General features: G+C 52.2%; 9 protein-coding genes across 9 annotated transcripts; 5 read left to right on the top strand and 4 right to left on the bottom strand.

The window, feature by feature from the left end:
• Nucleotides 1-77: 77 nt before the first annotated feature.
• Nucleotides 78-1387, top strand: BO72DRAFT_449732 (PhzF family phenazine biosynthesis protein). The gene has a single exon (XM_040945087.1). The coding sequence runs from the start codon at nt 121-123 to the stop codon at nt 1261-1263; it is 1143 nt and encodes a 380-aa protein (XP_040799547.1). The 5' UTR covers nt 78-120; the 3' UTR covers nt 1264-1387.
• Nucleotides 1388-1459: 72 nt separating this feature from the next.
• Nucleotides 1460-4646, bottom strand: chsB (chitin synthase class II; the record flags this gene model as incomplete). Its single annotated transcript, XM_040946992.1, has 4 exons — nt 1460-2363; nt 2413-2579; nt 2628-2812; nt 2864-4646. The coding sequence occupies 4 exons, from the start codon at nt 4644-4646 to the stop codon at nt 1460-1462; spliced, it is 3039 nt and encodes a 1012-aa protein (XP_040799546.1).
• A 1692-nt stretch (nt 4647-6338) lies between these two features.
• Nucleotides 6339-7581, bottom strand: BO72DRAFT_449729 (DUF1774 domain-containing protein). The gene is made up of 4 exons (XM_040945086.1): nt 7546-7581; nt 7255-7468; nt 6756-7195; nt 6339-6695 (listed from the first exon to the last, which is right to left on the bottom strand). The coding sequence occupies exons 1-4, from the start codon at nt 7553-7555 to the stop codon at nt 6493-6495; spliced, it is 867 nt and encodes a 288-aa protein (XP_040799545.1). The 5' UTR covers nt 7556-7581; the 3' UTR covers nt 6339-6492.
• An 824-nt stretch (nt 7582-8405) lies between these two features.
• BO72DRAFT_167822 (carbohydrate phosphatase) lies at nt 8406-9996 on the bottom strand. The gene has a single exon (XM_040939355.1). It carries the CDS (start codon nt 9553-9555, stop codon nt 8500-8502), a length of 1056 nt encoding a protein of 351 aa, XP_040799544.1. The 5' UTR covers nt 9556-9996; the 3' UTR covers nt 8406-8499.
• A 268-nt stretch (nt 9997-10264) lies between these two features.
• On the bottom strand, nt 10265-12079 carry lap1 (putative aminopeptidase). Its single transcript, XM_040945085.1, has 3 exons — nt 11581-12079; nt 10740-11486; nt 10265-10676 (listed from the first exon to the last, which is right to left on the bottom strand). The coding sequence occupies exons 1-3, from the start codon at nt 11764-11766 to the stop codon at nt 10443-10445; spliced, it is 1167 nt and encodes a 388-aa protein (XP_040799543.1). The 5' UTR covers nt 11767-12079; the 3' UTR covers nt 10265-10442.
• A 2005-nt stretch (nt 12080-14084) lies between these two features.
• Nucleotides 14085-15422, top strand: BO72DRAFT_382218 (uncharacterized protein; the record flags this gene model as incomplete). Its single annotated transcript, XM_040941463.1, has 3 exons — nt 14085-14505; nt 14615-15131; nt 15200-15422. 3 exons carry the CDS (start codon nt 14085-14087, stop codon nt 15420-15422), a joined length of 1161 nt encoding a protein of 386 aa, XP_040799542.1.
• A 3261-nt stretch (nt 15423-18683) lies between these two features.
• On the top strand, nt 18684-19674 carry BO72DRAFT_167491 (uncharacterized protein). The gene is made up of 2 exons (XM_040939354.1): nt 18684-19097; nt 19288-19674. The coding sequence occupies exons 1-2, from the start codon at nt 18900-18902 to the stop codon at nt 19543-19545; spliced, it is 456 nt and encodes a 151-aa protein (XP_040799541.1). The 5' UTR covers nt 18684-18899; the 3' UTR covers nt 19546-19674.
• On the top strand, nt 19424-21392 carry BO72DRAFT_167388 (uncharacterized protein). The gene is made up of 3 exons (XM_040939353.1): nt 19424-19471; nt 19615-20875; nt 20933-21392. Exons 2-3 carry the CDS (start codon nt 19803-19805, stop codon nt 21108-21110), a joined length of 1251 nt encoding a protein of 416 aa, XP_040799540.1. The 5' UTR covers nt 19424-19471; nt 19615-19802; the 3' UTR covers nt 21111-21392.
• A 2416-nt stretch (nt 21393-23808) lies between these two features.
• Nucleotides 23809-24893, top strand: BO72DRAFT_167362 (double-stranded RNA binding motif domain-containing protein). The gene is made up of 3 exons (XM_040939352.1): nt 23809-24270; nt 24357-24416; nt 24608-24893. Exons 1-3 carry the CDS (start codon nt 24198-24200, stop codon nt 24790-24792), a joined length of 318 nt encoding a protein of 105 aa, XP_040799539.1. The 5' UTR covers nt 23809-24197; the 3' UTR covers nt 24793-24893.
• The last annotated feature ends 600 nt before the right edge of the window (nt 24894-25493 follow it).

Raw genomic sequence — 25493 nt, 5'->3', positions numbered from 1 at the left:
GACTCACAAGCGGAGTAAACCAACATCTATAGAAACATCTATAAATCAATCACACTTGACCCTCCTCCACACCAACCACACCCACCCTAAACTATACTAAACAACACCAAACCACCCAACATGCCACCCCCCGGCCACGTCAACTACATAACGCTCGACGTCTTCACCAACACAGCCTACACAGGCAACCCACTGGCCGTTGTCTTCCTCCCCCCCCTTTCCTCCTCCACCTCGTCCAATACAACCCTAACCCAGCGCCAAAAACAAACCCTCGCCCGCGAATTCAACTTCTCGGAAACCATCTTCATCCACCCCGACCCCAGCAGCGGCAGCAACACAACCCACCGCACAATCGACATCTTCACGCCCACCGACGAACTCCCCTTCGCAGGCCACCCCACCATCGGCGCCGCCGCCTGGTTCCTCCACCTGTCATCCCCATCCCCATCCCTATCCCCATCCCCGTCTCCATCCCCTAGCTTCGGGAACCCTCCGAAAGAAAATGCGATAACGCACCTCATCACCAAATCCGGGACGATCCCCATCGCCCTTATCCCTGCAACTAGCCCCAGCCCCAGCCCCAGCCCCGCCGCCTCAGAGACGACATCGGGTCAGGCCAAGGGCGAGGGCGTCACCGCGCGGATCGCGCATAACCCGCACGTGCACGCGAAGCGGTTCCCGCTTCGGGAAGTCCTGCGGTTGCATGGGTCTCTGGCTCCGGTTTTCACTCAAAACAACTCGGATCAGGGGGAGCAGGAGCAGCAGAAAGAAATCTCCTTCCCCGTGTTCTCGATCGTGAAGGGCATGTCGCAGGTCCTTGTGGAGGTGCCGTCGTTGGCGGCGTTGGCGGCGGTGACTACCTCTGCGGGCGGGGAGATGGTGGGCCCGGAGAGTGGGTATATGGATGGCGAAGGTGGGTGGGCGGTGGGGCATTGTGTGCTTTATTTCTACGTTAGGGGGGCGCAGGACGATGACCAGGGCAAGGACAGGGAGGTGATACGCACGCGGGCGATTGCTGGGAATGTCGAGGATCCGGCGACGGGGAGTGCGGCGTGTGGGTTGGCGGCTTATCTGTCTTTGACGGAGGGCACACCGAAGGAGAGGAGGGGGTTTGATTTTGTGCAGGGGGTGGAGATGGGGAGGCGGAGTGAGATTGGCGTGGAGGTGGAGATGGGAGACGATGCCGAGACGATTGCGCATGTGGATCTCAAGGGAAATGCTGTCAAGGTGTCGGAGGGGTCGATCGCGATTCCTCCGGAATAGTCGACCATGTAAGAAGTGCCTCTGCATGCATCACGTATATCCATTATGTCCCCCCGTTATCCATCAATCATCATGCAATAAATACACGTAAGTAATCAACAACATCATTCCATCAAGTCATGCACAGGGGTTATAAGAAAAAAAGAAAATCAAAGGAAATAGAGTAGAGCATCAATAATAAGGACGGGGAGGAAGTCTACTTCCTCCAGAACATGGCCTTCCCCAACTGTCTCTTCATCGTCCATCCCGCCTCAGAAAACTTATCCTTCATCGTCGCGCCTCCACCGTACCGATAAGCCGTGGTGTTCGTCCGGCCCGACGAGCTGGCTGTTGCACTCGCGTTGGCGAGGTTGCCCGCATCGAACTTAGTCTTGCCTTCGACGATCTTCTGCACCACCAGGAGGATAGCGTAGGTGGTGGATCCGATGGTGCGGATGAGCGCCAAAACAACCACCGACCACAGGATAATGGAGAGGTAGATGTTCGTGCCGCCCGAGTCGGGCCCGTAGACCTCCGAGATTGCCATGGCGAGAACGACGTTGGCCACCATCCAAATGGAGACCATGTAGGTTCGCACGGCGCGGTAGTAGTCTTCCTGCAGTTGGCTCTCAGAGATGGGCGCCTCAGGAACCTCCACTCTGTCACGGAGGTTCCGCAGGGCGGCGTCGTAGCCGCTGTCGATGTCGAGTTGTTCGGAGGGCATCTCGATTTCGACCGTAGTGCCATTGATGGTTCGTGCGGCTCCGAGGTCAGTGTTCATCACGTTGTCACCCTTGGTACCCCAGGTCACATCATGGGTGTTGCAAAAGGCGTAGACCTGCAGAGTACAGATGTAGCTAGGCAGAAGGATAAAGTACTGCGCGGAGGAGGTGAACATGTGCCAGGGGTCCAGGTATAGAAAGGACGAGTAGAAGTAAAGGCCCACAGTTGAAAGCATGGACATGACGATATTCACGAAAAGTCCGTTACTAACAGTGACCTTCGTGTATCCACCAAACCGTGCCATGAACTCAATGACGATCAAGTAGAGCGTGCAAAAGATCGTGTAGAACATAATGATACCGTAGACAATGATGCCCGACAGATAGAGCTTTTTGGCACTGCAGGACGTCAGAATTGCTGCCTGTGCCAGGAGCGAAGGAAACTCACCCTTGTGGTCGATTACCCATCGAGATAATGAATTGCAGGGCCATGACCAGAATGCAGGCATATCGTAGGATAACGAAGATATACTTCCCGATGTTGTGTCCAAAGGGGTCGATCTTCTGGTCGGTGAGCGATCCAGCAATAAAGTAGAAGACCAAGTAGAAGTTCGCCTAGTTGAATGTAAGTCTCTTGCTGTCTATATCACCGAATGCACTTACCAAGCCGAAGTACGTGAAGAGGAGCTGCATAAACTGATAGAAGCTCTCGATCTGCAGAAGAATCTTCCGGACCAACGAATGGTCCGTCTTCCAAAGCTGCCTTCCATTGACGATCGAGTATACGGCTGCGAAGAATGCACCGTTCAGCCATCGTCGACGCTGGGAGATGAACTCAGGAATTGTATCTGCAAGGATTATTAGTTATGCCAGGTGGCTGCGGAGAAATTGTCACTGACCAGGAACATCGGTTTCACCAACAGCACTTTTCACGAATCGCAGAACCCATCTCTCTTCCCTTTTGGCCACCAGCTCCCAGCAGAGAATACGATCCTCAGCCAAGTACATATTCGCTGTGAAAACATCCGCATCCTTGCCGTGCAATGTCTCACCCTTGAAGTACTGGTTCAGAGGCCCATTGCCGTCGGCGTCGTTCTGCAAAGCAAAGAATCGGTATGCACTGAGTGCACCAGGAAGGACAGTGATGTATCCAAACACAGACTCCAGAGGCTTGTCCAGAATGTTGGACATCTTGTACTCGAAGTTCTGGCTCGCAACCAGCGGGTTGAGGAGACCTCTCATGTTTTTGCCCTTTCCCGCCTTAATCTCTCCAGCAGCTCCGGCCACATTTGAGTCCTGATCGAATGCTTTCCACAAGTGGTAGAGCGCCGTGGACTCTGGCCGGGTTCCAACGTCCAGAAGGATGCAAATATTGGGCTGAAGGGCCCGCCCAAACGCGTTGAAAAACCAACGGTGGGAGTTCAACTTCTTCTTGTTGTGCTCCTTGAGACAAAAGATAATCTGACAAGGTGTCATGCCCTTCTCAGCTCCCTTGAATTTCAGATCCGAGTCAAGGGATACTTGCGTTGTGTACTCATAAACGTGGGCTTGGACCTCCTTCTGATTGACCACATTCTTGGCAATGCCCTCCTGGTAGACACCCAGGGCCGCGAGAGCATTGAGCGTCCGGGGATGGACCTTCTTGCGTCCGTCTGCGATGATGCACACGACGATCTTCTTCCATCCATCCTTACCCCATGTTCGGGACTTGGAGCGTGAACAGAAATGGCTGATGTTCCGCATGACACCGTGCATGGTGCGAGTGAAGCCAATCTCATCTTCGTTGTACATGGTGATGCAAATGAAGAGTTCGGTCTCCCGCATAGTCGTGCCAATCTGTTGACGGAGTTTATATCCTCGCTGTATGTAGTCGTCTGGGTCGCAAGTCACAGCGGTGTACCGCATGTGCGTGAATTCGCGGTCGTCACGCCGGGGCAGGAAACTGTGCAGGATTGTCGGGATTTTACACTCCAGAATGAGTTCTCCGTTGATGAGCTGCACTTCCTTCTTCGACATCTGGGCTTCTCGGACACCGCGGCGGCTCTGCTTCTCCGGGGGTGGGCCGTAATGCAAGTTCGGATCGACCAGTTCTCCGCGTTCGTCGTATTCATCGTCCAAGTCAATCTTCGCCATTCCATCCTTATCGTCCGTGATAATCGTCGATTCGCTCATGAACGACTGCAGGCTGGCGCGGTTGTCAAATTGGGGGTCGGTACTGCGGCCGCCACCACCACCGCCAAAAACATCCTCGTCTGAGTTGCCAATGGGAATACTCGCGTCATAGCCGGCGGGGGGCGCAAACAGTGGCGCTGGGGGAAGCGGACGTCTGGGACTGCCCCCATATCTCGAACTCGGGGTTCCCGGCCTAGGGCTGCCGTTGAGGTCAGCACGCTCATAATGCGAGCTGACCACGGACGGAGGTGCCGGTGGTCCGCTCCAGTTGGGTGCACGGGATGGGGACCAAGGGCGCGTAGGCGAGCCGGGGCGAGACGCATAGTGCGGTAAATCGGCTGCGGATGCTACCGGTGGGGGGATGGTAGGCGCGTGTCGAAGGCTCGATGTAGGTCTCGACGGGGAGTCTTCCGGATCATATTGATATTGGCTCTGAGCATATTGCTCTTGCTGTTCCGCTCTGCGATTCCTGTTAACAGTTCGCCTCATATAGAACATTTCAAAAAGCATCTTGACGGATGTTTCTAGCGGTTGCTGGGCCCGCTAAGTGAGCTTCGCAAGGGGCAGTTGAAACGGACAGAGATCCCACAAAGGCGTGGACATTGCGCGTTTATACCACAAGTACAAATTGCGAAAAACGTTTGGTCTTCTTCAGTCCAGGACCTTGAGCTTGTTCCGAACGCAAGTTATGATTGGGTGGAGGGTGCAAACAAGGGGGGGGCTCAAGTATGGTGGTAGTATACGGGGATAGCAGAAAAGCTCCGCCAGCATGCCGAAGAATCATAAAAAATTGACAAATTTGGGGATGAACTCAAATCAAAGTGAGCTTACCCTGCGTCATAAGTGAATGAATCACCATAGTGATACTCTGAGGTCATGCCAGTGCCTCCACTCAGATCACTGTCCACCGCCGAGCTCGTGGGGAGCAGTCGCATTGTAGCTCCATGGAGACGTGACGCCGCGGGCGAAGAGTCGAGATAAGAGCCATCTCCATACGATCCGTAGGCCGGTGGCTCTTCCTCCTGGCTCCGTGCCGGTATATAGCGCTGCGACATCGTGATACTCCGTCCCACACGTTCAATTATTCATAGTATCTATCCACCAGCCAATTGCAGCGATACGGCCTATCCTCGGGGTTGTCTTGTCTAATGCACGTGCCCAATGTGATGGGTCCTCGGGTCTATCGTTCTAGGAAGTCGGAGCACGATTCTGCCTATTCGGCTGCTATAGAAGATGGCATACAAATTAGCCTCGTCTTCTCCCATCCATCTCGGCAAGCAGCCGGAGAACAATAGACAGAGCACTCACAGTAAGTAACAGCCAATAGGTTTAGCTGGTTACCGAGCACACAGTCCCCAGTATGCTTTGGGAAATTATCAGGAATGCGTCTGACAAGATCGTGCGATCAAAGTATGTGGAAACCCTCGGATGGAGTGTTGAATAGGAGGGAGACGCACAACGGTGTAAACAACGATCCCACGGTCTTCAGAAAATCATTTCTTCAACACCGACCCACGGCAGCAAGCAAACAAGACCATAACGTGTCAGCCGTGTGCTCCTCCTCTTAAGAGACCGGGCAAGGTCATGGGCGCCTAAACCCAGTCGCGATCCGGGCGCTACGACCGGCACACCGTGGAGAAGGTGGTTGTCACCAGGGCAACCAGAGAGCTTGGGGAAACGGGCGGGGCGACAATCCTTGCAGCTTAGAAACATATTGGCTGGTACCGTAGACTTAGTAGGAATCTTTAGGAACCTGTAAGGCTTCTTCTGTACATGGAGTTAAATTCAACCTTAAAAGGGATGTAATTGTGTCATTTACTTTTATGTTCCTGTCGTTCCGGCGCTCGTACAAACAATGGAAACCAAGCCGCACGGGCTCTTGGTTCCTCAGGCACGCGGTGGAGCACATAATCTTAAAACCCAATGACCCAACCGTCAAACAGTGTTTCCGAAGGATATCGAAATTCCTCAGCAATTATCATTACCGAATCACTTTCAATTTGAGACTAAAGAGAGGATACAGTGGGGACAGATCGACCGAACCGAGTCAAACTCACCCAGCGGACCCATGGAAAAAGAAACGCCATGCTACAACTGCTAAGAAATGTACATGGGAGGGAAGATCCACTAGAGAAACAATAGACATCTGACCATAGTCAACATTACAACACCCGACCCCATCATGAATCACATCCGTTTAAGGGGACCACAAAAGTGGCGTAGAAGTGGAAGAGAAACACCATCTGCGCGAAACATCTCTTTTTTTTCGATGACAACTCCATTTTGACCACGGCCAGCACTATAGGCCAGCGAGTGTTCCTGGTGACATTGGAACACAGGTGGACAGCACCTATATTCAGGCCGTGGGCTCGTTAAGGAGAGGCTCTCTTTCACGGTCAGTGGTACCGGACTCTCCAGTTCTACGGAGCAGCACATTGCGGCCAGTGTACTTGGTCATGGAGATGTAGAGGGATTCCACGAAGAAGATGGCGAAAATAACGATGGCGAAGATCCACTGCAACGAGATCACCTTGACACCAACTTGCTTGACCGCAAGTGCTGTAAACCATGGATTAGCATGGTTATCGCGTCTGGACCAGGCGGTTATGTATCACTTACCAAGCGTCAGCAGACTCAAACTATAACCAAGGAGGTCATCCTGCGCAACGAGGATATGACCGGATCCCACGGCGAACAGCACCCAGATGAAGATGTTTGCGACGATCCTAGCGGGCAGGCTGTTGCTGTTGACAGCAACGGCTCCGTTCCAGAAGAGCGCGATGAGGGTCCAGGCGAAAGGAGCCGCGACAGCGGACAGGTGAGCAAGCGGGCTCAGGGTGCGGTGGCGCCAGTACGTCGCATGTTGGTTGATGAAGTGCGCAATCAGGATAATTTCCGCTCCCCAGAAATGGCTGCGGGTCCACAGAAGAATCCAGGCAAAGGTGAACAGGTTGTTGAGAATGAAGTGGGTTCCCACGTTCGCTGCGCCGGTAACCAGCACAGCATCCCTCGAAAAGAGATGATAGACGTAGCCGACCTGAGAGATAAGAAGGATGACCCTGAAGGAACATAAGGTGTTAATAGAAAGTCAGCTGCCGACGCCGGGGTGGAAACTCACCAGTAGATGCGTGTGATGATAGTACTCAAGCTGAAGGCAGTGATATGCTTGTTGGCTTGCTTCCAAATAGAATGGCCATGCTTCACATCATCGGGCGAGTTGGAGGAATAGTAGATGCCGACAATCAACACCAGCAACCAGGACAAAGGAACGAGAATGCGGTAGGCAGTCAAGGTCGACCGGCTATGGGACTCATGTCTGGCGAATGGATTATCTGGATTGGGTCCAAAGTAGTCAGTAATGGTACCTATGCATAGCCAAGTACAGCGAGGAAGGTCAAGTACTACTCACAAGGAGCCATGTTGAATTACAGAATGATCGATATAGTACAGACGGATGAGGAGGAACAGGAGTCGAGACCTGAAGGAGTACAGAAGGGGGATGAGAAGAGGAATAATAAGTGAAAGAGAAGAACAATTACTTGGGAACGGTCGTCATCCCGTCATCGTCACGGCGGCTGCACCCCGCATTGCCTGATCTTCTGACCTGACAGGACAGGCCAACAACAGCCACCAAATACTATTTTCAATGAACTGTTCCCCTGCCCACACACAACGCTGATCGAGTTCCTCCTTATTGGAATTGAATTTCCTCTACTTCACCGCTGCTACGAGACCACTTCAACTGCGCCTACTGCTTCTTGTTGTTAAGCCGGAGGAGGGAAATGTATGCATTCGGTGATGACATCATCCGGTCTGGACTCTCAACTTCTCTCTCATTCTCTGACACTCACTCAGCTAAGTAAAATTTAGGAAGAGACGGTACTATAGCCAGAACCCTGTTTTCACTCTCCCCACCCCTTCAGCCAACATCCACTGGAGAACTCGCTAGGCTGCTCTTTTCACCACTCTCTCTCAAAGAGCTGATCGACGTCTCCACGCTGTCGATCGGTGCACGGTCCTGTAAGCGCCTGCAGCTGGACTGCTTGAGGGTTTCCTTCCAACCAATGCCACTTTTTCAAGCTGGCTTCACCGGTTGCCTCCTTCATTGGCACGTCATCTTGCATTTCAGCCCACCCGCAATGCACGTGGACTTGCCAACAGACTGCTCTGGATAACCTCTGTCTGGGGTGTATGATTGTATACCACCGAGAGCATCTAGATAATCACCACTTGTGTCTTCCCTTAGTCCCCTTCGAATGCTAAAGATATGAGTCTGCCATGAGCAGCAATCGGAAGAGGTTCCACGGTGCTGTCTCACAATTCACTCCCTGCGATTCTGGCCACTAAGCAACCTTGCCTTGTCTTACATGATCTGTTGCACAGCGTCCACAAACCGTTGGTGGATAGACGAAGGCGCAACAATCATCCCGTGACATCCCGCCAAAGTGCGCCCGAGGCTGCAGTCAACTGGACGACCAGCAAGGTCGCTGACAATGCAGCCAACCTCTTCGACAATCAACATCCCGCCCGCATGGTCCCAGATCTTTGACCGATAAGAAGCCTTGCGTGGGATCTTCATGGAAGCATTGCACCCTCCAACCGCAACCGCGATGTATCGCAACTGGGTCGCCCAGAGGTCTGTCTTAGGCGGCCAAGGGGCGCCCAGGTGAGATGCAAGGCGGGCATGTACGTTGATATCCGATGATCCACCCGCACAATCGACAAAGACAAGGTCCTTGGGGTCTGTGATAGCAGGTTTAGGCTCGAGCTTGTGGGCAGGGAGGAGAACGCCCGTGTCCATCTTTCTCATGTACGCGCCGTGACCAGCAACGGCGAATACCTGATGCCCATAACCTTCTCGATCTACTATATCCTCGTGGATGTATCCCTTCTCCAGATTCATATTTGGGCAGCCCAGAACACCAACCTTCTGGCGTCCATTTTCCAGCAGACACAGGCAGACGGCGTACTGCTGACCTTGAATGAAGGTCGCCGTCCCATCCACTGGATCCAACACCCAGGCACGATTCTGCGAGCCGCATGTACCCTGGGCCCCCAAATCGATGATATCCAACATTTCCTCCTTTGTCTTGGGAGTATAGAGCTGCGCATCGCTTTCCTCGTCGGTCAATCGAGTAGAAGCGACCAGCTCCCACGTTCGCTCGAGGAGGGCGGGGTCGGATCGCAGGGCACTCGCGCTTTCCTCACCAACAAACACGTCATTGGGGAAGGCATGATGAATAGCGGCGATGATTAATGCTTGGGCAGCAAAGTCGGCGATGGTGACAGGGGTAGAATCACTCTTGTCGAACGACCCTTTGTCGACAGCTTCGAGTAGCTTTTTGGTCGCTAGAGTAGCTCTCTGCACTGTCAGACAGGCCAATTGCAGTTCTTTCGAGTAGGGAATGGAGGCGTCCATGATGAGGTAGCGTGTAGTGTGCGTTTCGAAAGGGTGAGCTTTTCAGGGGCTGCAAGAAGGTATAGAGAGCGTCGCCAACAGGCTGGTGCAGGAATTGATTTGTATCTGAAACCACTTGAGTCCGATCGAAGAAAGGAAAGAACGTCGAGCAATAACGGTGAGAGAGGGGGGGGGATCGCGACCGCCTCGTACTCAGGTGCACGCAGGGACTGAAACCCGGTGTGGGGTCTTGTTCGTCGGAGAGGGGCGCCCGGTGACGTAGAGCAAAATGGTTATCGTGAGCTGGGAAACCTTGGGAGGCAAGCAAGAAGTGATGGAATAGCAGGAGAAAGAGGGAATTTATCTTGCCTGCAAGAAGAAGGGCTCGGAGGCGAGAAAAGGAATTATGACTCCGACGAAAACGGAGTGGGAATTTTGAAGGATTAATGATTTCTTCTGCACTGCAAGCCAAGTCAATGATCGCCTGGCCTGGCGGAGAGGACTACTCTTCTCCTTTGGGTTAGCAACCCGGGTCTGCTTCGGGTTTGGTGGAAAATCCGTCTGCAGTGCTAGCCAGCAGTCGTTCTTGTTCTTATCTTATCGTACCTCAACAGCCATACTCTCCCGCGCGCGGAACGTGAAGAAGACTGATGAATTTATGCTGGGTTAGAAATGATGGCTACGAGTAAGTCAATGGAGTGACATGGTTAAAACTTGTCTTAACCAAGAACCGAATCAAGGACTGATATCATTCGAGGTTTATAGCCAGTTCAAGTTACGCAAAGATGGTCACAATACAAGTCACTTTAGCAACATGGGATTCAACGCAACAAATCAAAGAATCTAGCTTTCAGATACCATCATCTATATCTGCCAACAAGTGAATATGGGTACCATCTTGAATGGTATCAGAGCGGAGCAAAAGCCAGTTCGTAGGCAAAGCCTACGGTCAACCTCGCATGCTCCAGCATGTGATCGAAACTCAGATACTTGACTCGATCATCGGTGGTATGAATCTTCTTGTTGCTGTTCTCCATCTCAGACTCAGTTGCCATTGCAGAAGGGAACCCATACTTGCTCGCCGATGTGTGGTCAGAACAAGCATAGCCGCACTTGGTCTCGATATGTCCGATCTTGCAGTACTGCTCAATGGCATGTTAGCGACCGCTCCAATGTCTGTGGCGAGGTGCTTCAGCCTTACTTACCTCTTTAATGACATCCTTCAGGAATTGCGTCAGCCCCCGATCGACGTAGTCGACCATGATTCCGATAGCTTCCTTGCGGCCCGCATCAAACGACCCCTGAATGTATCCGGTCATATCCTGCTGGAGCATGGCCTTGACATCCCGCTTATCCTTCTTGTACTGGGAGAAAATAGCCTGGGAGCCTAGCATACCACCTTCCTCCGCCGAGTACCAGTGAAACTCCACTGTGTTTGGGGCTTTACCTTGGGCAACGGTGTCTGACTGCAGCAGACCCCGCAAGCCTTCAAGAATCGTAACGGTACCACTTCCATCATCATCCGCACCAGGCGCCGCCAGAATCGACGGGAGGAACAGATTGATGCTGTCCTGATGAGCACCCAATACAACGGTCTTGTTTGTCTGCCCTGGAACTCGAGCGATGATACTGAATTGACCCCAGGGGTGGGAAAACTGTTCCACGGTCGCGCCATGCTTTGAGGCACCCGTCTCCTTGATCACATCAAGGACCTGGTTGTAAAGCCACGTCGCTGACTCGACGCCGATCGCTGACCGATAGTAACGAGTATGGAACGAAGTGAAATGTTCCAGATTCTTCTCCATGTTATCCTTGGATAGATTGCGGAGGAGTGGGGCAACCTCTTCCGAGTGTTCCATCTGCACCGGGTAGTGGACATAGCTGCCGGCGTTCAGTGTGGGGTAGAAGCCAGTGTTTCGCTCAGCGGTGATATCGATGAAGTTTACACCATCCTAGACCGAGCGTCGAGGAGAGCGGTTAGTGATCGGAAAGCATAAGGGAGTGGGCGGGACATTTGTGTAATAGGTCTCAAGCGGATTGTCTTACCAATTTTAGATCCCATTTCTCTTCCTCTGTCACCCATCTTGTCTCATAAGGAGCAAGCTCGATCAAATAAAGTTCTTGCCCGTGGTGACCGCTGTGTTCTGTTAATGGTTCTTGCTGCGGTAGCACAGCCCCCAATACGGCTGTGGAAGCTGTCACGCCTAGCGCAAGGGTTGCGGTAAGCTTCATGGCGATCTGACGGTAGATCAAAGCAAGCAGGTGCTATGATGAGGAACAATTTACGGCTGAGTGATTTGGAAGAAGGGAGTGACAGGCGATTGACGACTAATGATAAGCACGACCGTAAGGAGTCGTCGGGGATAAAGGCCACCCGAGCAGCGTTAGGATGGTGATGGGAGAGGTATTAAGGGGACAATGCAAGAAGTGAGCAGGGGTTCCGCTTAATTTCTTAAAGAACCTTTCAATCGTGCTTGAATGAAGCGGATAAATGATAGCGACGAGGTTGCAGCGGAGCAACAGAAGAGGTGGAGGTGATGGAGTAAGGTACCTTAAGTGCTCCCCTCCCGCCAAGTTGCGTCAGTGACGAACGCTGCTTAAATAAGATTGCCAGGCACAACATACACATGGGTTGGGCGAGATTACACTTGAGTTCATGTTGGTACGACTTGGCAGAACTAAGGTTTCCAGCAACCACCTGACCTTCTTCATTGATTGACTCCTACTAGCATCATGGCAGTCTAAATCATTCGCGCTCTCTAGGAGCCTACTAGGAGGATGAGAGACAGGGACCACACTAGCCGCCCAGTGGGATTGGATTTCCAAGGTATGGGTGACTTGCATTGGCACTTGGCATTTAGGCAGAGGCTAGGACTGCTTCTCATGGTGATCCGAGGCTGTGTGAGACTACTATTCAGAGAATCATGCTATTGGACTGTCAGCTTGCCATCGAAGCTTGAGCGTAACCCACCCCAGAGTCTATAACCAGTGTGCCTGGAAGATTGAGCGATACAGTGAACAACAAGTGAGATCATGTGAAGTCATCCACCTCGCTGAGTCATATATTAGGTAATGGAGCGTGACTCCAGGTCGTTCAGGTCCCAAGCATAAACCGTCAGCAGGCAATCTATAGTCTAGTCAGGAGAGGGAGAATAAGAAGAGGTTTTGGCCCATCAGACTTATGGATAGGATAGTGCTACGAGTTGTAATGGAAGCTTATCACGACCAGCATTCGAGGTGGGACTGTGGGACCTCATGGCTCTACGGACAAGCATAAGACATTACCCGATGAACGACCATTCCGGTTTTTGAAGCTGGAAGATGGCAGTTTATGCGATTTATTCTGGCCGAAAGCGTGCTGTATGATTCAGAGAATTGCACAAGATATTAAGGAAACCCTTGTCGCTCTTAGCTATATCAGAAGATCCAGTTTGATCGTTACTAAAGGCCTCAATCTTGCGGGAGACCTTCAACGCAGCCATATAATGGCACGTTCATTGCTGTTCGACTCACGCATGGCTATAATCTAAACCGTGATGGAGAGCTCGTGATTCTATCCTTCCCTCTGTATAGACAGAACTCCAATGTGCCCGACCACTTCTCTCGTTTGATTGACGTCACAATGTCGAGCATTGAGCACAATGCTGGATGTAGAGTAAGCTAAGTAGGTACCTCTATTGTCAATTCACCGATGGAGATTTGGGACGCATTAAGAGCAAACAAATAGTTTATGTCAGGGTCTCTCTGTATAACTTACTGGTTAGGGTTACTGTGCCCTGACCGTCGAGTGTGTCTTTGTACTGCAGAAATCACTCGATAAGGTTAGTGAGTACTCGGACTCATACTGAGTACAGGTAACTCAATATGTACCGTAGGTCAGGCTCCATGAACTCCACAATCCCAGCACTTCTCACCAAGGGAATCACCCACCTGAGACACCTGGGCTCTAGGCAGCATAAGATCGGTCCCGTTCTCATTTATTGAATTTGCCGTTTACATCCATTACATCACCCAGTGACTCCCAATCAGTCACTGTGAGTCATCCATGATTGCAGTCCTGCGGCCAAACCTGAAGTGGCAGGTAGGGCTAGGGTTGAACTCAATCTCCTCCAATGGCCTTCATCTGATGCTTCTCGTGTCCCATCAGAGGGAGGTCCATGGACGGATGATTGACTTCGAAAAATTCTCGGCGGCTTACCTACCCATAGTATTTTACCGTACGGAACTCAATTGCTCGCCCCCCCCCCCCCCGGACGCGGACGCGACCGGGAACCGCAGTTGTCGGTTATCTATCTCTCTTATCTTGCTTGTCCTTCCCCTTCGCCTCCCCACTCTCTCTTCTCCCCTCTCCCCCTTGACGCTTACTCGTTCGTCCTTCTACCTACTGTCGCTGCTGCATTACCTTCCTCGGTGTTGGTCAGTCTAGCAGATATCATCCGCCTAAGGCTGCGACGCCATTCGTGTGCTGAGCCTTCCGCCATCTGCTCTACGTCCATCGTACCATTTTCGGCCGCTCTCGCGATCTGATTGAACCGCGTTGCGCTCCCGCGATGGCGATTCACCCCGGTTTCCCGTCTGAGGCAGACCCAAGAGGCAACCTGTCGCCACAGCAGGCCCGAGCCATCTCGATTTGGACAGAACAGGCTGCCGTCTCTCTGGAAAATTTGACCATCTCGGAGCCGGTCTCGTCCAGCGATCGAGTTGTCTCGTTGTCGCAATCTACACCGACGCGGACATCGTTTCGCGGGACCACGGTATCTCTGTCGATTCCTTTGGATGACCCAGCACCGAGAACAGAAAGTGCGTCTGCGGCTCGCGTCAAGCTTCTCGGTCAACCCTCAAAGGATGTTCAACAGGTGGCGTCGGTCAGCTTCCGTCGTCGAGAACCCTTGCGACGCGACACTCTCAAGAGGCGCGAGGCTCTCCTGAAGGGGAAGGATGGCAGCCGTCGCAGACAACGTTGGGAAAACGGTCGGTCCCTCTTAATTGCAGCTGCATTGCTTGGACGTCCCGCGCTAGACTTCATTCGCCGCCGTCAGCTAGTGGATATATCAGATTCACTAACCGCTTCTGAATTCAGATCGTCTCCTGCACAATCCCTGGGCTGAGCCGCCCTCTTCTAAAGACTGGAATATCCAGCCGACCTACACCCGACACAACCCCATGCCATACTATCTTGCGCCCTTGTGGGATTCCCATTATGCGCAATTAGACCAAAATTCGAAGCAGGCGGGCGCTGGCACGGGGAACGAGAAACACCGCGTACCGAAGGAGCTGCGCATGAAGCTCAAGCACGCACGTGGCGCTCGCGGTATGCTCCAAGACCTGGAAGAAGACATCAGACAGTTTATCCAGCGATGGAGCGAAAAGCAGCTTCTTCTCCAGCAGGAGGGGCTGGCCGATGCTCCTCAGTCGTCCGATGAGGATGACTCTGAGGATGAGGTCGTGTTCGTGGGCCGTAATGGGCTGATGCATGATTCACCTCAACGGAAGGCGAAGTTGCAGCAGATGCGAGAAGCGATGAGCGCTCACAACGAGCGCGACGGCGAGAAGATGGTGTTCGAGAGCCCGGTCGATGATCGGGGTGCTGGGTTTGGGTAAGTTTGATGCCAACCGTCGGGAGAATCTTGCTAAGCAAACCCTTGCTAACGTGTGTCTTGAATAGCCGCTGGCTTGTCCACTCGATTGCATCTTATTATGGGTTGCACACGTGGTCGGTCACTGTGGGTGAACCAGCGCGTCGTGAGGCTTATGTTGGCTTCCGTCCGCCGGCCCCATCCACCCGTCCCGAGTTTGCACACCACACGGCCGGATTTGGAAGCTGCCGCCGCGAAGCGATGATTCAGCCTGGAGATGAACTTCCGCAACCGCTGTGGGCCCAGGTTTAAGGCCTGGTGTAGATGATTCGGGGATGGAGGCCAACGAAATGATCAGAATTCTCTAGTCGGGAGCAGTCTCTCTTAGATTTATAGCGTGGGCTTGAGCTGTACGATCTAGACTTTCCAGGTGAAGCTGCTGTAGATAGGTTGGTTTTGGGCAAAGTGTAACAACTTTTGTGATAGTCGTGTAAGTTCAAACGATTTATTCCACTTTTCGCCATCAGCAAGCGCCACGGGACGTTTGCGACCACGCCTCGCCTGATGTATACTCATTGGAGAGTTTTCGATGGTCTTAGACACCCTCGCGAGCACTCGATTCAATATGGGACATTGGACGCACATCAGCAAGACTACCCGTATCCTGAAGGAGCAGCTGTAGCAAAAGCCAAAGAAAGGGCCACGCCCAGAGATCCTCCCAAGCATTCGAATGTGTCATCAACACAGATCCTGGAATAGTTATGGCCCACTTCCCCAACTGCTGACTGACAAAAAGCAAACGGACGTCATCATTACCAGGCCTCTTCTCCATAGGACAACTTAAGTATGCCGGTGTCTTTCTCTACGAGAATGAAGGAGCCTCGGTCTGAATCCCAACTCAGCTGCCTTGGGTAGTCACGCTACCCTCGATAAATGCACCCTTGACCGAAGCTCCTCCTCTATGGGGTTTAACACTGCAGGCGAGATTTCATGAGGATGCAATGCACGTTGCACTCATTGCCCCAGCACCCCCCAGTTCCACCCAGTAGTCAGTGGAAGTGGAGCAATGTAGACTGTACGTAGACTTACAATGCAGTGCTGCTGGTAGCATCGACCACAAAGTAAGGTATCGCTCAATGGCCTGAGGGATATGTTTTCCTTCTTGACCAGACGATGACATCAGGTCACAATGCAGCGAACGGAAGGAATTGCGATGAAGCAGACTCTTGGTTAGAGGGAAGGAGGAGAGCCGTCTGGGTGGCATGACAGCTGACAGGGTGTTAAGCTTGCTTTTTTTTCCCCGGCTTACCTATGTACGCTGCTTGGGTTAGTGGTTGGAAATGGTGTAGTAAGTAAGATAGGAGGTTGGTAAGACTCGGGACTACCGAAGTCAAGCCTACCAAAGTGGTCATAGTGGGGGAAGGTTATTTCAACCGGTTGTGTACGGAGTAGACGTCTGCCTATGCAGTGTACTGTATGTCCATGCGTGACGTCAAGAAACCAGCACTATCCATGCTTACTACTTTTATCAGGTTCTTGTTCAAGAAACCAAGGGAGATGGCTAGGCACTGCTTGAATGATCTACCTAGCCTGCATCTTGTTCTCTGTTGCGCTTGTTGTCGGAGGTCGAGTTCCAGGGTTGCTGCTGGCGATGATGGCGATGATGATGATACTCGGAAAAAAGTCATCCTGATGCTACGTAAGGATACATGATGGTTGTTGGGGGAAGCTGTACTCCGTTTCTTGCTCTTTGCGGGACAGTAGCAGCAGGGCGGGGATCGGGGTCGAATGTGATCCAGACTCAAGTGTGATATTTGATGGAGGGTGGGCAAGGAAAATACGATGGCATTGTTATAGGCCAGCTTGTCGTACTTTGTGGTATGGTGCATCCTCACGAGTAGAGCGGTTTGATGCGCGGTGCAAGGGACGCGCGCTGTGCCCGATATTTCCTTGTCGGGCTCGGGTTATTGATATGATGAAACCGGGGGACTAGAGGCAACGGGGTCAAATAGTGGAGTGGTTGGACCATGAAAAGATGTCTATGTCCATTTGCTTGGGTTATTGACGTTGTTATCTGTTATCTGTCATGATAGGTAAAATAAGCAGATGGTTTCCAAGAGCAGTGGTCGGCAGCTCAGTATAATGAGGGATAATATCAGGCCATAGTCAAAACAAGCGAGGCAAGGGCATTGACCCTTTCCCCCCTACCCCCCCCGCTGGATGATTCCCCTCAGTCTCCCGAAACCAGGATGGCACTCGTATTTGAATTCCCATGCGCGAGAACCCCGTGCAACCAAGCATCCAGCTGCATTCTCCCTGAGTTGAAAAAGTCCATCATTCGATTCTGCATTCTGGGGAGTTTCCCCCAGAGATACTCACTGTACAATGACATTGTCAAAAGTGGTGCCGTTGTAGATAGTCGGGGGACAGTTCGATGCACAGGCAGTCGGTCCGATCCGGCTATTCCCCATCAGGGTTCCATGGGACCGTGGCTAACGATCGTTGGGTCATCAAGATTAGGCATTAGGCATCGATACGAAGTTAAGTATGGAATACCTGGCACTGGCATGCTATTCTTTTAGGTACGACTCTTACTCTTCCCTTCTACGGCCGTTTGCAATGCACATCTTTGCTTAAAGCCCTATTGATATCGAGGGGTGGCCTCTAATGATCACTGGCACTCGCTCGCACCCCCACTTCCTGACGAACAGGCAGGCCCCTTTGCGTGTGAAAACGGTCAAGTAGTCGCAGATTCCCTGCAGGGACAATGAACAACCTGGGCCGGCTCAGGACTTCCGTCACAACCTGATGATCCTCTAACTCCGGAGGCGACAGCGATGGTGGTCATCCGCAATCCTCCGCGTTCGCTCATCCTACAGGCCCGGAGAATATCGTAGACAGTACAGTGCACTGTAGCAGGTAAGTTAGTAGGCACTTGACCTGCGATCATCCTAGCCCGAGGGGGAGCAGCGCAGCCAGTAGCAAACTAATCGCCCATCAGTGAGATTCTAGAACGAGACGATCGCAGAGCGATCGAGGTAAGACCTCTTCCGAGAACCACGTATTGGATGAACCGAGTTGGATTGTCGTGCTTGTGAGAGAGGACGCCTTGATCCCCTCTACGAGTAGTATCCCCCCCCCTTCGCCACGGCTCAGGCGTAGAAGCCGGGCTTGGAGATGAAGGCTTGGAGGCTGTAATGGGGACACATTCTTGCTGACGAGGTGAACGTGCGCGAATTCAAAAATAACCACCACCAGAACCGGGAAAGAGAAAGAAGACTCGGATGGGCGAGGAATCCCGTACGTAAATCGGCCATAACTCCAGTTGGTTGGGGGTTACAGTCCCTGCCTGCCATACCTAGGTAGGTAAATAGTGCGTTCACTTCGATGAGGCAGAATCAGAGACAAGAGCACCCGATCAAGCCACGGGAAGGGTTGTTGTCGTTGTCGTTAATGTTGTTGTTACTCCGTTAGTTGGTTAGTTAGTGAGTTAGTTGTTTAGTTGTTGGTGTTCATCGTCACTACGGAGTACTTCCTACTGAGCCGACGTGGCTGCTTCTCCTACCTTTTCCTCTTCCCCCTCTTTTCCCAATTCATTCAATCATTGATCCATCCATTCAACTAACTTATCCGACAACACGCGCGCATCAGCACTGGGCATCTTTCCGACTCTTACCCTCTCACACGGACGGCCCTTCTCCCTCCAATCGGTCTTTCTTTGTTTTTCTGCCTTTCCTTTTCTTTTTCCCTTTTTGCTTTTTCTCTTTCCATTTTTCTTATCCAACGTGTATGCTACTCGATGAAACACTCAGTTCCGGACCTGGCGTCATCTGCTATGCTCAGTTCCATCTCTGGCCCCCCTTCCACATTTTCCTCCCCCTCCATCCCCCCCCAATGCCTTCCATGCCTTTCATGCCCCCATCATCCATTCATCCACCCATCCATTCCTTTCGTGCCCCTCGGATCGTCCTCCCAGACTTGTTTTGGGTTAGTTGGAGCCCGACTCGCACTGCTCGCCCTTTCTTTTTCTTTGTGACGGATGGAAACGAACTGAAGCGACGGCGACTGGATCAATGAACAAATTCCCCTCTTACACCCTCTCCTTTACCGCTGTGTTTATTGTTACTATTATTTCCAAGTTATTCTCTAACCTACAATCCCAAACTTTCCCTATCAGCTTTCTCCCGCCTGTCCCTTCAGCCTGCTGTCATTACCAAATGACCATTTAGTTCTACCCTGCTTGGGATACTTGCCTGCCTCATTTCGGTCTGGTAAGCCCTGCGCAAACGAGAGTCGGGTTCACTGGACGTGCGGCTGGAAGTCAAACAATCTCGAACCACGAGATCGATTCCGGCTGTGGTGTGAGTATACATACAGGCTCTGCCTCGCTAGTCTTTCGAGTTTTCCTTCTGCATACCCAGCAAATCCTCCCTAGACTACCCCGTGATTGGGAGTTTCAGTGTCACAGCCGAGCTATAATCTGGTTCTGACTCGGGCATCGAAGCGCGACCAGCGTTGTCCGGCTGAAACACAAAAAAAAACAGATACCCAAGAGGCACTACTACTATTACTATACGCCCCGTACTCCCACCGCTACCCCCTGCACATACATTCATTCAGCCGGTTCCTTTGCTCTATCCTTTACGACCCTATCCTAGCCGATCATCCTAATATTACTCTACTAGCGTCACCATGGGTTCCTACAGTACATCCTCCTGTCAGCGAGGTCCAAAGTCCGGCGGAAGTTCAAGTTCGACCAACAGTGATGCCTCGGACCGTTCGAAAAGCACGGCCCCTACGATCTACAGCGATCGACCCACTCCTATGACGGGGGTAACGATGGCTTTTGATGGGGAGGAAGACCCCAAGGCCTCGGTTACGACCTACACGTCCACCAATCCCTCCGTGGATGATCTTCCCGAACCGCCGCGCTACCAAGTAACCGACCGTAAAATGGACATCTTCTCCCCGGATGTCATCCCGTCAAATCCGTCCACTTTTGGACAATTGTTCCCCTCGTCACGACGGCTTCTGGTCCGACATGACGATGCGACGCTGGATGGCAACATGAACCTGCGGGTCGACACCATGGTTCCGCAACGTGGAGGGTACCAACAAGACGTCACCTTGTTTCATCTCCGCATGTATGATCTGTTTTCGCGAAAATTCTCATTCCGTCGCTACAGTCGCGATTCGGGACGAGAAGTGTGCCATTCGGAAAGGAGGCCGGTGCCTGGGTCCGACCGGCATGCAGTCTTTCGAAAGTCGTGGAGCAGCGTGTTGGCCAGCTTGCGGCCGGGGTCGAGTGGGCATGGATCTGTACCCGTTGCGGAACATAGGCGCCAGGACTCAGGATACAAGTTAGCGGATGACAACGAGGAAGAGTGGGCGGACCAACAGTTAGAGACCAAGACTGGGATGGATCGCCATCAGTCCGTACTCACCGAGAGCACATTGTTGGAGTTTTCCAACTATGCTCATGTAGAGCTGAGACGACGAGGTGCTGGGCAATCGAAGCGATATGAGTTTGAGTATTGGTCCACGAGATACCAATGGAGACGGGAGTGCCGGAGGGAGGGCGACCTGCGGGAGTCGTCGTACCATCTGATCAACCTGCGCACCTCCAAGCCAGTCGCCCATATCGTACCCGAAATCCTCGCTCCCATGGAAGCCGTTGAGGAGGAGCGCAAGGGCGGATGGGTTCCTCCGTCCTCCATGTGGATCAGCGATCCGTCCGTGTACGAGAAGATGCCTGACGTTGCCGAGTAAGGATCCCTCCTGGTCCTCTGCCGTGTTTGAGTTTGAGGCTGACTAGTGCACAGTGTGATTGTTGCCACCGGGCTGGTGGCACTAGTAGACGATTGTATTCGTCGGAAATGGCATTCGAAAAAGCATTCGCAACTCATTCATCCCGTGCGATCAACGTTGTCGAAGAGCATCGAGCTCATGGGTCCCAGGCGGTTCCTTGATGAGGTGTTCCATCGACGGGGATCCGCCTGAGCTAATGCCTGGGACGAGTTGGACAGTGATATGACGTGGTGATCCTTCATTCGGATATTCGCGTCGGCTTCTCCCCCTCAATGAATCTAAGGAACTTAATGAAAGAACCCTGGCCATGGCGTCCTCTTGCCTGGCCTCAAGGTCATCGTCTTGCATATTGGTGGCCTGACCAGGTGCTTTTGTCAATGAAGACATGGATGCGTTGGGCGATAATCGGAACCCCAGTCCGGCCTGATGTCTATCTGTCTATCTATCTAGGGTATAATGAGGTGTAACAGGAACCGGAGGGTCACACATGCATGAATGCATTTTATATTGCTAGTGTCTAGCCTGTATGTAGAAAATCGGTTGGTTCATAGTTCTCAGCCTCGCCTGACTAGGCTGATAGCTATTTTTCGACTAAGACTATTTTGGGGATAATCTGAGTGTATCTAGTGGACTGACGCTTACGCGAGTCACATTTGGATGATGCATGTACCACGAACCTATGGGAAAAGAAAGAAAGTCAATTTGAGCAAGCTGTCACTCGCTTTCTGAGGGGAAGTGGAGAGCATGGAACTATCATGGATGAATTTCTGCCTGACTTGTTTTCTACCCCGGTCTGGACCAAAATTAGCCGTGCAGGTGAAGGAACTGTGTGGTGGAGTTGCCTGCGTCAAAACTGTTGGCTTCCCGGTGTTCCATTAAGGGAGGGGAGGGGGATGGGGGTGTGGAGAGGAGGAGGATTGCGCCCAAATCTATCCTATCCCTCTGTCCCTGAAAACCCTGGTCTGTACTGTACAATGAGGTTGGAAATTTCGGAGAAGCTTCTGAAAGGAAAGAAAACATTACTCTACTGAGTAGCAGCAAGATTGCCTGAGGCCGTTGCGGGGCCAGTCGAGGTTTGTTTCCATGGATTGATTGATTGTTTTGTCGCCGGGCCTCGGAAGCGTACCAGTCTTTCTTGGTTTCTCTCCTTCCTTTCCCCCCTCTTCATCTCTTCCTCTCCATTCTTTTCTCTCCATTTAGCGCTGGCTGGCTGGCTGGCTAGCTAGCGAGCTAGCTATCAATCGTCTTACTACTTACTTTCTCGCCTAGCCTAATGGTTCGTCGCTTTCTTGCTGGCTTGTGCAGGTTCTTTTCCCATTGTCATTATGGCATGCTTTCGTACAGGCCGATCTACTTGTCATGTTGCAGATTGAAAGAGACACCTACCTCTCTTTAGCTTCATGGTTCTAATTCTAAAACAGCCGCATGGGCCAGACTTCAAAAAAACAAAAACAAAAATCTTGAATCACAATCAGAAATGACCTGAAAATGCGACAAGGGCCGAATGAAAGCACACGTATGAATGCCCAACTAACGCGCCAGAAAGAAAGCAACGAATCATACTGGCGTTGCTTGTGAAAATTGGTCTGGGTCTAGTAGACCCCGATGCTCTTCCCTCTTCGCTGGCATCTGATTTCTCCTGCAGATACAGACAATAATTTTTCTTCGTTCCCCGGGACTTCGAGCCAGCTGCGGTTGGCTCACACTGATTCTGACTTGACTCTTGATTCTCTCTCGGCTGCAATCCCTGTCACCCGTGAAGGTTTACTTACCGCGCGATAGTCACAGCATGCGAGCAAGCCCTGGTCACCCTAGCGTCTGCAGCTTCCGGCTTTCCCCCCAGGGATGAGCTCATGCAGAGCGGCCCGGTCTGTAACCGTTTGATTCTAGGGCTGAGGGGAAGGCAACGACTGGATGGAATCGGGGCTACGCTTTCGGTCCGAATTGAATGAAATCATTAAATCGTTGATGAGCTGGCAGCAGGCTCCGAGGGCCCGCTTCGAATTAGCTGAGTGGTCCAATGGAGGTTTACCTCAATCCGACATCTGGCTTCCATTCGTCCTTCGACCGTCCTATGGGGCTTCCCTCCGCTTTTGGGCAACTAGACCAGGCCGGCCTCCACCAGTGTATTCCTTCCAGAAGGGACGGGGGTCCCTGTCCTGAAGAGCTTCTATGAGGCGAAGTGGCTTGTTCATACCCGATATTCTCCCATGCCCTTGCGGAAGCGGAGGAGAGGAGGATATGCGAGAAGAAAGAGCGAGCAAGCGAGTGAATGCGCAAGCGCAACAGCACCAGCATGCCCCCCCTCCCCCTAGCAGCGGGAGTAGAGCCGCGAGCCACGACGTCGATAGGGGTTGGTGGTCTTTCTTGCGGACTTGCTGAGTTGGCCAACAAACTGGCTGCGAACTGACATACTTGCCTTGTACAACATGCCGTCTTTGTCTCTGATTACAATTGCTGGCCAGTCGATGCATCGGGCTTGGGTGGGGGCTAGCGGCCATCCTTCCTGGTCTCTGGCGTTTCTTCAAAGGGCACACTCTCAGTCGTCGTGCGGCGGGCCGTTCCAGCTTGCAGCCTCAGAATGATCCGCAGGTTCTCCATGCTACTTGACGTGCCTTGAGTGGAGGGTAATGGAGGGGGGGAACTTGCTGACGCCGTGCCATGTTTACCTGCCCTACATGCATAAGCCCGTTTGTTAGGTTTGATGATTAGGTGCCGTGTTTGACACGCCGAAACTGTCTTGCACAGAAACTCCCCTCTGGGGCTTTTAGGGATGGCCCACAGTTTATATGACTCCCCGCTTCCCATATCCCTCGAGGACTGTCCCGATGGTTTTTAGAAAATAAAAAGAAGTCTCCGAAACTCACTGCAAAAACCACCTGGAAGGGGCCACCGCAGAAATTTCTTATTGCTTATAATATTCGTTTGGTTTCTCCATTATCACTATCTGGGGTGTTGAAGACCCCACCGTCAATTGAGTTCGTGGGTCGAATCTCCTGGCCGTTTCGTGCTTGTCAAGCAGGACAAGACCCTACCTAACCCGATTAATTTAATTATCCTGTCGGTTGCGCTTTGCATTTAGGCCCGACCCAACATCCAGCATTGAACCGGGACGACTGCTGGCTTTTGTTAGGTAGTCCGGAGAGTGAGAGAGAAGAAATTGCTCCGCCTCAACGCAGCCCAGAAACCAAGCCCACTGTGGTTTGTGCCTGTCACTCCGTCCCGCCAGCAAGGGAAAAAAAACCCGCCGCCAGCCATTGACTGACGAGACTCTTCACAATGTCCGGTGCCCATGCTTTGTATCCGGACACTACGCCATCCCAGGGGAAAACATGGCAAGCGAGACTGGAGGGTATGCCCCACTTTACTGCAATCCCTCAGGAGTTACGTCGATTGCCTTTTGATCCGATCAACTAACCCTGGTCCCTCTGCAACCAGATCACTGCAAGGAGAGCGGTGTCCCTGGCCCGAATTTCGTGATTGTCTCCGATCGTCGAGGTAAGCAGACTGTCTTCCAGTTCGTCCTGACTGTCTTCAAAGACGTGCGTTTCGGCACAGAGCGAGGACGAGAAAGAGTGGAGTCGATGTTTATGCCTACCAGCCCCTCTTCCACCTCTTCACCGACTTTTGTCCTTTTGGCCGTTGGAAAGTGGTACCAATGACTGACAGTTCCGTCCATTTTATTGCAGGAGGTCGCACGGCCTGGTCCAGCTCGGTCACCGTCAAAGGCATGTTATTCAAAGCTCGGTTTTGGTACGATGGCAAGAACCTCGACAATGCCCGGGAAGACGCCGCCGAATTGGCCGTGAACTACTTCCAGGGGGGGAATCAAAATTCCAGGCCGGGAGGGTACCCTCGGGGGCCCGGTCGTTAGAAGAGGGCTTCCTGTCGTGCGTACGGGCATACTGGAAATAGGCGTATCTCGGGACGGCTTTGGGTTTCTGTGTTCATTCTCTGTCGCTACGCCCTATACGTTGGTTGTGTACGACGCGTCCCGGACCGAAGCGAATTCCTCGAATCTCGCCAACATGTACAACACGAAAACTCGGCGGACGACGATCTCTTTTCTTTTATCTCTATTTTGTGGGAAACGAAATTGTTGGGAGGGGAACAGCCCATAGGGGCGGATGGCGGATCCGGACAGCAGCATACTGTTTTACCTCTTTTTCTCCTTCTGGTGGGGGGAGAGGATGGGGGTGGGCAGCAGATTGCGGGAGAGCATTATCCTTTGTCCACGGGGTTGGGGCTGGGTTTGAAAATCGGCCGGTTTGACGATGACGTTGGCTGAATGGCATTGTGAATGGCATTGTTCTCAGGCAACGGATGGACGCATGCATCCGCCCACTTCTTTGGCTTCTTGTGTACTTTCGTTTTTCTGCCTCAATGGCTCGCCTGGACGTGCTATGGGAGACTGTGGCACGATCTCTTTATTGAATTGACGACAGCACAGCTAATTTATGATGAAGATTAATGATTTGGAATTGTCATTCTACCTGCGGCAGGGCTTTGGTGCTTTCTGGGAGGTGTGACAACAACTGGGGGAGTAGTATGGAACATATTCAAACAGAGAGGGGA

This window comes from Aspergillus fijiensis, assembly GCF_003184825.1.
Source record: "Aspergillus fijiensis CBS 313.89 unplaced genomic scaffold BO72scaffold_36, whole genome shotgun sequence".
Lineage (NCBI taxonomy): Eukaryota > Fungi > Ascomycota > Eurotiomycetes > Eurotiales > Aspergillaceae > Aspergillus > Aspergillus fijiensis.
Note: the sequence above shows the minus strand (reverse complement) of the source record. Positions and strands in the feature narration are given on the sequence as shown.

Bases quoted from the DNA above. Each gene is read 5' to 3' on its own strand.
- BO72DRAFT_449732 (XM_040945087.1), top strand. From the start codon at position 121: ATGCCACCCCCCGGCCACGTCAACTACATAACGCTCGACGTCTTCACC.
- BO72DRAFT_449729 (XM_040945086.1), bottom strand. The intron at 7,196-7,254 runs GTGAGTTTCCAC...ATGTTCCTTCAG, and splicing joins ATCATCACACGCATCTACTG to GGTCATCCTTCTTATCTCTC. The intron at 6,696-6,755 runs GTAAGTGATACA...CATGGTTTACAG, and splicing joins TTTGAGTCTGCTGACGCTTG to CACTTGCGGTCAAGCAAGTT.
- BO72DRAFT_167822 (XM_040939355.1), bottom strand. From the start codon at position 9,555: ATGGACGCCTCCATTCCCTACTCGAAAGAACTGCAATTGGCCTGTCTG.
- lap1 (XM_040945085.1), bottom strand. From the start codon at position 11,766: ATGAAGCTTACCGCAACCCTTGCGCTAGGCGTGACAGCTTCCACAGCC. The intron at 11,487-11,580 runs GTAAGACAATCC...CGCTCGGTCTAG, and splicing joins AGAAATGGGATCTAAAATTG to GATGGTGTAAACTTCATCGA. The intron at 10,677-10,739 runs GTAAGTAAGGCT...GCCATTGAGCAG, and splicing joins TGAAGGATGTCATTAAAGAG to TACTGCAAGATCGGACATAT.
- BO72DRAFT_167491 (XM_040939354.1), top strand. From the start codon at position 18,900: ATGCTACTCGATGAAACACTCAGTTCCGGACCTGGCGTCATCTGCTAT. The intron at 19,098-19,287 runs GTTAGTTGGAGC...TTTCCCTATCAG, and splicing joins TCCTCCCAGACTTGTTTTGG to CTTTCTCCCGCCTGTCCCTT.
- BO72DRAFT_167388 (XM_040939353.1), top strand. From the start codon at position 19,803: ATGGGTTCCTACAGTACATCCTCCTGTCAGCGAGGTCCAAAGTCCGGC. The intron at 20,876-20,932 runs GTAAGGATCCCT...ACTAGTGCACAG, and splicing joins AAGATGCCTGACGTTGCCGA to TGTGATTGTTGCCACCGGGC.
- BO72DRAFT_167362 (XM_040939352.1), top strand. From the start codon at position 24,198: ATGTCCGGTGCCCATGCTTTGTATCCGGACACTACGCCATCCCAGGGG. The intron at 24,271-24,356 runs GTATGCCCCACT...CTCTGCAACCAG, and splicing joins ATGGCAAGCGAGACTGGAGG to ATCACTGCAAGGAGAGCGGT. The intron at 24,417-24,607 runs GTAAGCAGACTG...ATTTTATTGCAG, and splicing joins GATTGTCTCCGATCGTCGAG to GAGGTCGCACGGCCTGGTCC.